General features: G+C 43.5%; 1 protein-coding gene across 1 annotated transcript; it reads right to left on the reverse strand.

Moving 5' to 3' along the window:
- Nucleotides 1-2,940: 2,940 nt before the first annotated feature.
- Nucleotides 2,941-12,238, reverse strand: PIN4 (peptidylprolyl cis/trans isomerase, NIMA-interacting 4). The gene is made up of 4 exons (XM_070785153.1): nt 12,086-12,238; nt 9,351-9,424; nt 3,736-3,855; nt 2,941-3,116 (listed from the first exon to the last, which is right to left on the reverse strand). Exons 1-4 carry the CDS (start codon nt 12,126-12,128, stop codon nt 2,958-2,960), a joined length of 396 nt encoding a protein of 131 aa, XP_070641254.1. The 5' UTR covers nt 12,129-12,238; the 3' UTR covers nt 2,941-2,957.
- Nucleotides 12,239-13,787: the final 1,549 nt, after the last annotated feature.

Genomic DNA, 13,787 nt, shown 5'->3' on the forward strand with positions numbered 1-13,787 from the left:
CTGGGAGGGATTGGGGGCAGGAGGAGAAGGGGACGACAGAGGATGAGATGGCTGGATGGCATCACTGACTCGATGGACATGAGTCTTGAGTGAACTCCGGGAGTTGGTGATGGACAGGGAGGCCTGGCGTGCTGCGATTCATGGGGTCTCAAAGAGTCGGACATGACTGAGCGACTGATCTGATCTGATCTGATTGATAGTACAAAACTTTTCTCTTACCAAAAGAAATTATTACAGGTGTCCCTCAAATCCAAGGGGGATTGCTTGCAGTATTTTCTGCAGATACTAGAGTCCACAGATGCTCAAGTTGCCCATATAAAATGATGTAGTATTTACATATATCCTACATACATTCTCACATGTATTATATTTTAAATCATCTCTAGATTACTTATACAACATAAATGTAAATTGCAAAGTTTGTAAATACAGTATAACTGCTATGTAAATAGTTGCCAGTGCATGGCAAATTCAAGTTTTACTTTTTGGAACGTTCTGGAAATTAAATATATTTTTGATTTGCAGTTGTTGAATCTGCTAATGCAGAACCATGGAAAGAGAGGGCCGACTGTTATTTTAGAGAGGATGATATGATTGAATATGTATCATTGAAAAAAATCCCATTGTTAATACTGTGATTCAGCAATTCATAGTCTGCATCTAACTCCAGTTTCAGTTTCCCTACAAGAACTGAATGACTGTCGTCATGCAAGTGCATCATTGGCTGTGTCCTATATCTTAAAGTTTTTCAGTCTCCCATCAAACACAAATGTTCATGAAAATTCAGCTGATAAATTCTCTCCCTTGATATGAAAAAAAAGGTCCCCACGTGATTTATTTGCCTGCCAGGAGGCTTTCAGGGCCTGTGTCCATTTGATCTGAAGAGTAAGACTTAAAGGTCCTAGATGTATTTCTCGCTGAAAAACAACAGTGCTTCTTGAGTACCTATAATGACAGTTGGGGGGGGGGGGGCACGGAATACATGTACATGGTAAAATGTTAAAACGGTATCTAAGGCAGGGATTTTTAAACTGAAGAATTCACATGTCTGAATCTGGATGGGAAGACTTACATCTCCTCCTCCTCCCCCTCTACTGTACTCTATCTGGAATTTAATGTTTCCTTTCATTATGAATGTTGGCAACAAAGTACAGAAATATTAGCAGTACCACAACTTTCTTGATAATAGAAATCAGAGATTCCATAGTTATTGCAGCTCTTTCAAAATACCATTGATATGCACCACCACAAAATCATGGTGGGTTTTATTTTTTAATTTTGGCCATGTTACATGGCTTGGAGGATCTTAGTTCCCTGACCAGGGGTTGAACCCAGGCCCATGGCAGTGGAAGTGCAGAGTCCTAATCACTGGACCACCAGGGAATTCCCTCACAGTGGTTTTTAGTCCTACCACTACATCTCAATGTATTAATAGAGCTATATAAAACAACTATTTTTTGATTACTCAATTTCAGTATAATTGATGTTCTTTGTAGTTTTATGTATTCATTTAAAATGAACAATCTTCAAAATTTTCTTCAAGATTTTCAGAATTTATAGCCCTTATTTAGAGAGTGTTTTAAATGTGGTTTTAAAGCAGTTTCATCTGATACCTACTATTTTGATCATCCCTCTGTATGATGCTGCCATATCTATGTATTCTAGGGAGTGGGCAGCCTTTAGTCTGTTCAGTGGGGAATACTGCATGGAAGCACAGGTGGTCAGAAATGTCTAAAATGGGAAACTTAACTCTCTAAGGTGAACTGCTGCTATGTGGCATAATGTGGGTATGTCAAATGCAGCCGAGAGAGAACACAGTGTGTTCAAAAAATCACTGTTAATAATCACACAGTTGCACTCGCAAACTTTGATTTTTGAAGTAGTGTAGTATTTATAATATTTATATACTTTTTTGTTATGTCTTAAAAGTGGCATTTAAAAAATGTAGATACACAGAACATTGACCCTGGAGAGGACTGTCATAACGTAACCCATACATTTGAGGATGAGGGAATGGTTTAGTCGGACATCCCTGTTTGTTTTTTTTTTTTTCTTTTTTGGCCTGTGGCTTGTGAGATCTTAGTTCTCTGACCAGGGATCAAACCCAGGCACTGGCAGTGAAAGCTCAGAGTCCTAACCACTGAATCGCCAGGGAACTCCCACATTTTTCCCTTTAATCAGCAGTTGGTGAATGGCTACTGTTTAGTACAAAAAACTGACAGAAGAACTGAGTGTTTTTTCTTCCAACAAATGTTTATTTAAAAAGAAAGGAGTTAATGTTGAATGGCCATTATTGAATGGCCATAATGTTGAATGTGCCATGTGCTATGTTATGACACTGGAGCTAATAACAACTGTCCTGGCAGATCATGTTGGCTACCTTATAAAACAAGTGTCTAGGAACTTATTTTATGATTTTCATATGCTAATCCATCTATTCAATATCCAATTCAGTCTGAATTGTATGAGCTGATATTTGACTTTTCTAGAGAAGCTTTCTAAATTAATTTATGCGATATGGTGAGAATCAGATAAAGCAGTTCTTGGAGGGAAGGGACTAACAGGTTTAAAAGGAGTCTGCTTGACTTATCTTAGAGAAGTGAAGTGAAGTTGCTCAGTCGTGTCCGACTCTTTGTGACCCCATGGACTGTAGCCTACCAGGCTCCATCCATGAGATTTTCCAGGCAAGAATACTGGAGTGTGTTGCCATTTCCTTCTCCAGAGGATCTTCCCAACCCAGGGATCGAACCTGGGTCTCACACATTGCAGGCAGATGCTTCACCGTCTGAGCCACCAGGGAAGCCCATCAACTAAATACCTACTGTTGTGCACACCAACCTTTACCCACCTGATTTTGTACCCACAAATCCACAATGACAGAGTTCATAAAATACAATGCTTATTCAATACCTTTTAAAGAAATAATGTATAAAACATATGTAGTCTTTCATACAATTTTATTTTCTCCCTTCAACCATTATAATATGATACCCAAATTTTGTCTTTACTGGAGGGTCTGTAAACACAGGCTTATCCAGCACACTTATAGGCAAGGCGAATGCTGCTTCTTGAAATGGTCCAACCATGGACCCTCTGGTCATCCAACCCAAGTCACCCTGGAAAATCCAAAAGATATGTGATATCAAGTGGCCCCGAAGAGGGAACAGTTCTACTGTAGCTTGAAAACTTCCCAACATGAATGCTAAGGTTCCTAGGTTTATTTTTCTGGGCTGGAGAGAAGACGACTCAATGGGCACAAAATGGGGAAGAGGTCCAACCCCAGGCTGCACACACAAGCACTCACAATGTTGCTGGGTGTCTACTCTGTACTTAGTCACTCAGTTGTGTCTGACTCTGTGACCCCATGGACTGTAGCCCTCCAGGCTCCTCTGTCCATGGAATTCTCCAGGTAAGAATACTGGAGTGGGTTGCTGGCTGCCCTCCTCAGGGGAACTTCCCAACCCAGCAATCAAATCCAGGTCTCATTGCAGGTGGATTTTTTTTACCATCTGAGCCACCAGGGAAGCCCTAGTTATCTGTTAGCTGTGTAAATTTGGTTATGCCAAGGTTTAGACAGGTGAATACAGGTGAATACCTGTATTCAACTGTTCACAAGTTGGACATTTCTGCTTTTAAGATCTTTAAGATATGCCTAAAACTAATGGCAAAACAGAAATAATCCCTACTGCTGTGTGTCCTCCATGAGAGACATTTTAAATGATGAGTGCACCATACCCCTTGCCTGGCTTTATCTTCACTATATTGTGCAGCCACTTCATTGAATTTCATTCCAGACTTTAACTTTTCCATGGCTTCCAAGATTTTTCCATGTTTTTCACACAGAATGTGTCTGACCTACAAGGAAAAAACATGTTCATGTAATACCTGGAGACCCAAACGATTTCCTTCCTCACAATACAGCAGTCACATTGGGATTACCCCCATACTAGTGGGGAAAAAAATGCATTCACTCATGGCAATGGAAAATCCTGGAAGTCTGCCCAAGTGGGCAATAGCCCAATGGGGCAAAACCCCATTTCCTGTATAAGACAGTATCTTGGAACTCAGATTTAGATGGAAAATGGGCACCTGGCTGTGGAATGTTCCCATCCTTTACCATGTATCTCAATGGTACATGAGGAGGAGGAAACTTGATAATGGTTGAGAGCTGGGTACTGGAGTCAAATCCCCACTCTCCTGTATGGTCTTAGGCATGTTTTAAATCTCTAAATGTTTTCCCATTTGTGCACTGAAATAACAGTAACTGTGTTGTGAAGACTGAGATAATGCAGCTAGCACTCAATAAAGGTTACCTATTAATTTATCAGAGGTAGAATGATATGAAAAAAACCCGCAAAGAAATACTTTTTACCAAAAGAGGCCAATTGTATAAAGCCCCTCCACAATTTAACACTTAGAAAAAGAATCATATGTTGAATTTTAAGAATACTCAACCCTAAAAAAGTGTTCAAATGCAACTTATGTTTATATAAAGTCATGTTTTTAAAAAAATCACTATGTCCTTAGAAATGCTTTTGTCAAGATATGTTTTGTAGGATTTCCCATTTCTCATTCAAACAGAATCCATTATTCATTTCTTATTATAGGTGATACACTAGGATAGGGCCTAAAGATGTCTCCCTTATAAATTTAGAGACAGACAAACCATGTCCTCAGGGTTCAGTTAGTAAAACTGGGGATGACAGAATCCTGGACTGGAGAGCTACACAGAAGACACACAGCAAAGAAAAGAATGTGTCAAAAAGCAGGGCTCAGTGAGGCAAACTTCTATAGAATGTGTCCAGCGCTGCCTAGGGGAGACAGGGACAATCTGGACACTAGAGAGAGACATGTTGGGGGATAAGGATGGTTCCTCAGTCCGTATCTTAGCCTGGCTAAAACTTCTTCTCCACTGTTTCCCTCTTTCTGCTTTTACATTCACAAAGCAAACCTGGTTCAATGACTGGGAAAGTGCACACAGCATTCGTGATCACAGAAAGGGGATCCCATCTATCACTTTATAAATGATAAGCAAGGATTCTGGTTTTACATAGTTTGACGGGTTAGACAAAATGAGTCTGTAGTACCTGTGGGGTTTGCAAGTGTGACTGACCAACTGGCAACTGTATGAGACTGACATCTTAGAAGAGAGCCAAGGGTCTTTCCTGGCAGTGGTTAAGACTCCATGCTGTCAATGCAGTGGGCCTGGGTTCGATCCCTGGTCAGGGAACTAAGATCCTTCATGCCTGGTGGTACAGACAAAAGATTAGAAAAAAGAGAGCCAAGCTCCAGAGAGAATGTGGGAGTGATGAGCAAGGAGGTAGCAGCTGATGCTATGGGAGGTGATGGATCACCCAAGGAGGCTACACAGAACGAGAAGAAGTACACAGAATGAGAAGAAGAGGAAAGTACACTCAAGACTCATTGGTGGAGAATATTGGTGTTTAAACAATAAGCAAAGAAAGAAGCTCAACAAGCATAATAAAAAGAACCAGACAGGTAGAGAGAAAGGTGTGTTAACATAAATCAAGGCAAGAGAAAGTTTCAAGGAGGAAATGGGCAACAGGGTTAAATGCTGCAGAATGATGAGGATCCGGATCCTTAGCAAAAGCTGTTTCAGAAGAGCAGTAAGTGAAAAAGCCAGGGTGCAGCAGCTGACGGAGGAAATAATGGGAAGCAGGACAGTAATGAGGGTGGTGGTGGTGGTTAGTTGCTCAGTCGTGTCTGACTCTTTGCAACCCCATGGACTGTAACCTGCCTGGCTCATCTGTCCATAGGATTTCCCAGGCAAGAATACTGGAGTGGGTTGCAATTTCCTTCTCCAGGGGATTTTCCTGACCCAGGGATCGAACCCCCGTCTCCTGCTTGGCAGTCAGATTCTTTACTGCTGAACCACCAGGGAGCTGCAATGTGGATAGGGTTCCCCCAACTAACTGAGTTAGAAAAGGAGAAAGGGCTCTGGTCAGAGGGAAAGAGTCACATACATTAATATATTTTAAAGGTCCCTGGGTATATTTTCAGAATGAAGGGAAAGATGCAGTAAAGAGGGAAAAGTTGAAGACAGCAAAGAAAGAGGGTAGAGATAAATGAAGGAGCGAGGCTAGGCATTCAGAGCACTGCTGGAAAAATTAGTTAGCCTTAAAAGAAGAGAGGTAAGAAGAATGAGGAGGGAGGTGTGGTGAAGATAACTTTGCTGGTCAATGAGTTCCTGACTATAGGTCTGGTTTCCATTTTCTTGTGACAATTATAACAATATTTCAGTTATTGAGTACTTAATACTAACTGTGCTAAGTGCTTTACATATGTGATCTCATGAAATCTTCACACCAACCCTGTGAGACTGAATCAGTGTTTCTCAACCTTGGCACATGTCAGAGTCACCCCAAGAGCTTCTAAAAAATATACCAAGATCTAGTCCCCACCCCTAGAGACTGTGAGGCAGCTGGTCTGGGGTAGATCCCTAGGCATGGAGACTCAGAAGCTCTCCAGGTGAAGTTGATGTATACGAGGGTTGAGAACCACTGGACAAAGCTGTCTGCTGATTGACTGGAGGAGGGTGGTGGATGGCTTGAGGCAAATGGCAAGGGATCTCTGTGCAGTTCTGATGGCCCAGACCAGGGTACAGACCAGGAATCAGTGGCCCCAACCCCCGAGGCTGTGTGACTCTCCAGTGGGCTCCAGCAGTTCTGGGTTTGAGTGTAAAGAAAGGAGATCACTGGATTGATCCTGAGTTGTGGTCTGGCAGATAGACGTAGTGGATCACCAAAAGGAAAGGAGTCAGGGCTCCATGATCCATCTAGTTTCCAGCCTATAAGACATACAGGGCTCAGAGAACAGACACAAAGCCTGGGAGAAGGTGAAGCACAGGGCAGGCTAGAGGGCCTAGAGGTCTGTGCGTGGAGAGGAACAGAACAGGACTGAGGGAGGTGGGAAACAAGATGAAGGAAGGAAGCTGTGATGGGAAGGTAGGTTTCAGAATCTGGGCAGCTCTAGTGACACAGGGCAGGGCTGGGTTCAAGAGTGCGGTCTAGAGCAGAATGGCAGGTGTGGAAGGAGCCTAGATCCTAAAAGGCTGAAGGGTTTGGGGTCCCTCTGCTACTGGGGCCTTCACAAACACTGGAGACAAACCAGCCATCCCCTAGCAGGTGAAAAGTTCAACATACTACTCTCATGTGTCCATGGAACACTATTCAGTAATACAAAGAACAGACTGTGGATACACACAACAAGTGGAATGAAATCTCCAGAGGTTTATGGTGAGTGAAAAAAGCCAACCCCGAAAGGCTACACACTGTATCATCCCACTTACATAGAAATTATAAAATTATAGAAATTGAGAAGAGATGAGCTGCTGCTCTGAGATCATGGAGGGCAGGGGTAGGGGATCCAGGGGGGAAGTGGGTATGGCTATAAAAGGGCAACAGGAGGGATGATGGAAATGTCTGGATCTTGATTGTAGCAATGTCAACCTCCTGGTTGTGCTAATGTACTAGGGTTTTGTAAGATGTTACCATTGGGAAAACAGGATAAAAGGTATAGTGCTAAGTCATTTCAATTGTGTCCGACTCTTTGCGACCCTATGGACTGTGGCCCGCCAGCCTCCTCTGTCCATGGGATTATCCAGGAAGAATACTGGAGTGGGTTGCCATGCCCTCCTCCAGGGGATCTTCCTAACCCAGGGATTGAATCCATGTCTATTACATCTCCTGCACTAGCAGGCGGGTTCTTTACCACTAGCACCATCTGGAAAGCCCCTGACAAAAGGCACATGTACATGTATAAAAAGTACATCTATCCTACAACTGAATGTGAGTCAAAAATTATTTCAAAAGGAAAAGTTTAACAAAAGAGTTTAACCTTAACTGACTTTCCTAGCTAATTGATGCTTTCAAACTGGTGTTGAAGACTCTTGAGAGTCCCTTGGACAGCAAGGAGATCAAACCAGTCAATCCTCAAGGAAATCAACCCTGAATATCCATTGGAGGGACTGATGCTGAAGCTGAAGCTCCAATACTTTGGCCACCTTATGCAAAGAGCCAACTCATTGGAAAAGACCCTGATGCTGGGAAAGATTGAGGGCAGGAGGAGGAGGGGGTGACTGAGGTTGAATACCATCACTGACTCAATGGATATGAATTTGAGTGAACTCTGAGAGATGGTGATGGACAGGGAAGCCTGGCATGCTGCAGTCCATGGGGTCACAAAGAGTCAGACAGAACTGAGCGACTGAACAACAACCACCTTTCCATATACCTCAAATATAGCCACACTGAACTTATTTTTGTTTCCAGAAAGGGCAAGATGCCTCTTTAAAGCCACTTCTTCAGTTGGATGCCTGGACAAAGTAGCTGGCTTGCATTTAGGCACCATGTTTTATGAAAATTATCTTTGGATACCAGAATCCCACTTCACATGGTGGGATGTTCATCTGAGAATGAAGGTCAACTATACATGAAAAGCAAATTCATGTCTCCCGTCTCTCTATCTTTCTATGGGTTCACTGAGTAGAAAAGTGGGCAGAATGGCCCTCTCTATTTACATTTGCTCTTTTTTTGGCTGCATACGTATAGGTGCATTTATATGCTACAACTCCACTGTAACTCTTCTCATATAGCAATAAAATTTCTTTCTTTACCTAACTGCTCCCAACTAGACTGTAATAACACGGAGCATCTCTTACCTGTTTTTTTTTTTTTTAATACCCAGAATTTAGTACACTGCTTGGCACAGAGCAGATGTCACTAAATCCTTAAGGAATGAATGAATCAAAGTATGGAATCCCACATCCTGACTGAAACATGGAAATCGCCTTTTTATGTAGCATTAAACAGTATAATTCTATTTCAGATTATATTATCCCAGGGCAGACATACCTCTGGCACTATGTCAGGAACTTCAATTAATTATTTGCAATTGTCTCCCACCTTAATTTTCATGGTCAGGGCTCTGGCTTGTAGCTCACCAGTGGGGAAGCTGTCTAATGAGACCCATGCCTTTGCCTGCTCATCTCAGCTCTTGGTTTTGTCAAGTAGTATTTCATTCTGAGAAATAACTCATTCACTTACTTGGAAAGACTTAATACATTTTAAGGAAAAATACTAGAGTATGAAGAATTTCTGGATGTCTGAGAAAACATTTAAGAAATATTTAAAAGGAATTACTTTTCGTAAGCGAGTGATCTATTATTTTCCACTTTTGTGTTATCTTGATCTTCTATCAGTATTAGGCTAGCCTTAGGATGAGTTAAGCACGCTTTCTTTTCCTTTTATGTGTACCAAAATAACAGATGTATATGTTATTTATATTTTAAATGAAAAAAAAAAAAAAAAAAAAAGGAACGAGTAGCTCACCTTTACTGCATTGCCACCACCTTTGGGACCCTGAGCCTTCTTCTCAGAACTCTCACTCCCAGAGGCTGCTTTTCCTTTAGAGAAGAGATGACAAGTACTCATTTAAACTACACTTTCACCTTATTACTCAACACAACAGGAGTTGATACTTCCATCACAGCACCAAGCTTTAAAAGGGAACTCTGCAGACACTTTACATCAAGCTAAATTAACCTGTAACTCACCTCTTAAAACAAATTTGTGCCCTACAAAAACCCTTCAAGGAAAATGGATACACAAGTGAGTGTGCTAATAGTTGAATGGGAGCACCAAAAACCTGGCCTGGATTCTCTAGACCCAGTTTGAAATCCTGCCTTCCAAGAGCAAACCTTGGAGCTCTTGTGAGATTTCTAATAAGCACTGCAGCTATGTACTTGGATACTCACAATTATAGTAGGTAAAATGTCCAAGAATATATTTTAAATAAAGATCAAATTTCCTACCACCCATATTTGGCTAAAGAATACATTCATGTCCAAACTCCCGGAGTCAATGACATTGCCTACTGATAACCTTCCTAAGAAGTTATCAATATTCAGATTAACACAACGGGCAGTATTTTACTTTTTATTACTGTGTCATTTTGCTACTATGCCAATTTCTGTGTTAATGGCAGCATATTTACTGTTAGAGGTTGATGTTCCTAAGAACTACTGTTGGTTTAAGTGTTCAGTTCATAAACATTTCCTAAGTAACTAAGTTCCAGGCACTGGAGATACAAAGATGAACAAGCCATGGCATAATACCTTCCTTCAGGGGGCTCATATACTACTGGGGAAGATCGTTATGTAAAAGATCATTTCAGGAGAATGAGCTATGCTCTATAAATAGGGGGCTGTGGAAGCACAGAGGTACATTTTAGCCAGTTAGAGAAGGTTTCCTGGATGAGTAGGAGCTGAACAGGCAAAGACAGGACAAAGGTGAGGAGAATTCCAGGGTAGGGGAACAGTGTAGTATGTGGAGGAAACTACGGACGAAGCCAAATCTGAAGTGGGAGTGCTGTGAGATGAACCCAGGGGAGGTGGCTGAGGGTTAGGGCATGAAGGCCTTTGGGCTCCATTAAGGAACTTGGAATTTATCCTAGAAGTAACGGGGACCCATTGAAATTTTATTCGGGAGACTCCATCCTGTCTTAGGAACCCCAATGCCAAGCACCCAAAAGTTGTTCAATAAATGTTCCACAAAACTGAAAATCCAAAATGCCAACCACCAAATGCCTAAGAAAATGTTACTGCCAAAGGAGTTTTATTACACTAAACTCTTATTTTCTCTAGAACAATGATGCCTTCCAGTCATCCCACCCTCTGCCCCAATGGATGATATCATCTTCTGAATGCCCCTTTACTCCCTCTGACTGAGGACTCTGGCAGCAACTTCAGGCTTCCTTTCCACCCTCACTACTGCCCTAATCTTGCATGACTTCACCATCTATTCAGAGGAATCATCCAACAGCCTAACCTCACACTTCTAGACCTCCCTCCCAAATACCCATGCCTTTTACTCCAGGCCACCTGTTCCCAGAGGCACGTGATGAAACTGTGCCACTCACAACTAATTCAATCTCTAGCTACATCTTTCTGTTCTTCCAGCCGTCTCATGCCTCATTCCCACAACACAAGTTCTTTAATGTCACAGAACCACCTCCTCCCTCCCCCCATTCAGTTCCTTTATCCTCCTATGTTCTCCTATGCTATCAAACTTCTCCTTCCCTTCCCAGTCTGGATCCCATGCTTGATCATCTTAACTGTGTCCCCAGTGGCACTCTTAATTCCCTTGGGTTGCTTTCCTTCTACTATCATTGTCCAACAAAACCTCAACGTTGGCTACAGGTTATACTTAGCTCTTCTCAATCTTGTATTGTGCCAGTTATATGAAGAAGTGAAGTGAAGTGAATTCGCTCAGTCGTGTCCGACTCTGCGACCCCGCGGAATGTAGCCTACCAGGCTCCTCTGTCCATGGGATTCTCCAGGCAAGAGTACTGGAGTGGGTTGCCATTTCCTTCTCCAGGGGATCTTCCCAACCCAGGGACTGAACCCGGGTTTCCCGCATTGGAGGCAGATGCTTTAACCTCTGAGCCACCAGGGAAGCCAGTTATATGGTACTAGGTAAATCATGACTGAGCAGACTGTGTCCTCTACAAATTCAAGGCCTTCAATTTTAAGCTCTCAGCCCTAAGGGCAATCCTTTTTTAAGTGTTTCATCCCCTCTCACCACCCCAATGACTATTCCAAATGCTTACCACTCTCCTCAAGACCCCTACTCAGTACTTGTCTTGCTGTTTTAAAAACTACCCTTGCCTTCCACTTTTTACCACATCTATCTTCATCTCTGTGACGTCAAGCTTAAGATGTCCCTTCTCCTACTCAAAGTCAACTGCTCTACCTCTTTTCTCCCAAATTTCATTACCCTGTAGCTTTACCTAACTAATGGATCCTTCATGACAGCCTCACTCCCAACTTTTGCCCATTCGGAAGAAACTAACAAAATCAAACTTTCTTGTAATCCTTTCTCCTCTTCTATCCACCATCTAATCCCCATGCTTTTAAATCAAAACTGAAGTCCGTATTGACTGTTTCTAACTTATCACTTCCTGGTCAGTCCAACCCGCTGCCTCCGCCCCGGACCCCGGCGGTCTGCTCCCTCCGCCTTGCTTCTCACCCAACCCCATTTCTTCTTGGTTTCTCTGGCTGCTCTACCTTTTCCCCCTTTTCCAGAACCGCTTTTTCCTTTCGGGGGCATTTCCAAAGTCTGCCGTTGAACTCTCAACTGCTTAGGTTGCCGCACAAAGCCCCTTCAGGCCCCACTGGTGTGTCCTAAACATAGGCCAGAAAGCTGCATCACAATTGGCCATCCTTACCGTGGCTCCGGAAGCAGGCATATCTTGGGGCAGGCCCGGTCCTTTGACTCTTGGGCCAATGGGGCTGAAGCTCGGACGGGGTAGAGGGGCGGAGCCAAAGGCTGGGCGGGGGCAGGAAGCCACGCCTCTGTGCTTTTTGTGGCTTCTTTCACACGTCCTTCTTTTGCGCCCTTTCCCCAACTGCCCTACGCACTTCCTCCACGCGTGCGTAGTGGAAGCCGGAGGGGTGGGGGTGGGGGAGCGCCTCAGCAGTCCCTCGGCGTGGCGTTCCAGCCAATCGCGCGGGGCCATTAGACAAAGGCATAGCCGGAAAAACTTCGGCGGCCGCCTACCCCTTTCGCGCACTCATACACACCCGCCCGCCCTTCGTTTCAGGTTTTCGCTTTTAGTTATTTTACAGCTTGTAGCGAGCCTGTATAAGTGGCTGAATTTGCCCAAAGCAGTGCCTCAAGTAGTTCAAAGGAGAAAATGATGGGCAGAGGCGGACACAACTGAGCGACTAACACTACTACTGTTAAATATTTGCTATAGTTAGTACCCGGAGAAGGCAATGGCACCCCACTCCAGTACTCTTGCCTGGAAAATCCATGGACAGAGGAGCCTGGTAGGCTGCAGTCCATGGGGTCGCTAAGAGTCGGGAAAGACCGAGCGACTTCACTTTCACTTTTCACCTTCATGCATTGGAGTAGGAAATGGCAACCCACTCCAGTGTTCTTGCCTGGAGAATCCCAGGGACGGGGGAGCCTGGTGGGCTGCCGTCTCTGGGGTTGCACAGAGTCGGACACGACTGAAGTGACGCAGCAGCAGCAGCAGCAGCATAGTTAGTACCTGTGGGGCTTCCCTGGTGGCTCAAAATTGTTAAGAATCTGCCTGCAATGTAGGAGACACAGGTTCGATCCCTGGGTCAGTTAGATCTCCTGGAGAAGGAAATGGCAACCCACTCCAGTATTCTTGCCTGGGAAATCCCATGGGTAGAGGAGCCTGGCGGGCTAGTCCATGGGGTCGCAAAAGAGTCAGACAGGACTTAGCAACTATAACAATAACAATATGGTTAAAAGCATGGATTCTGGACTTCTGGCTTCAAATCCCTGCTCCACCACCCAGGTACTAACTCTGTGACCTGGGGGAAGTTACCTCACCTCTCTGGCTCAGTTTCATCTTCTGGAAAATAGAATTAATAATAATACCTTCTTATAGAGTGTGAAGAGAATTAAACAAGTTTGTATTTGTAAAGCACATAAAACAATGACTTGCTTGTGGAATGTTAGCTTAAGGTGAATGAGTTTTGAATTTACATCCTCAAACTTTTTACCTTTATCCACAACCCTTCTCCCAATTTTTGTAAGATCACGGCTTTTCCTCCACTCCATGAGATAGCTCTCTCAGCTTGCCCATGCCAGCCAGAATATGTAGGTCCTCCAGCTCAGAGCTTAGTTTTTGAATAGAGTCTTGTGGGACTTCAGATGCTACTTGCCAGCGATCAGGTATTTCTGAGACTGCCACCCCGAACTCATGCATTACAGGCAGCCCCCTGTTTTACT

Source organism: Bos indicus, chromosome X, assembly GCF_029378745.1.
Source record: "Bos indicus isolate NIAB-ARS_2022 breed Sahiwal x Tharparkar chromosome X, NIAB-ARS_B.indTharparkar_mat_pri_1.0, whole genome shotgun sequence".
Lineage (NCBI taxonomy): Eukaryota > Metazoa > Chordata > Mammalia > Artiodactyla > Bovidae > Bos > Bos indicus.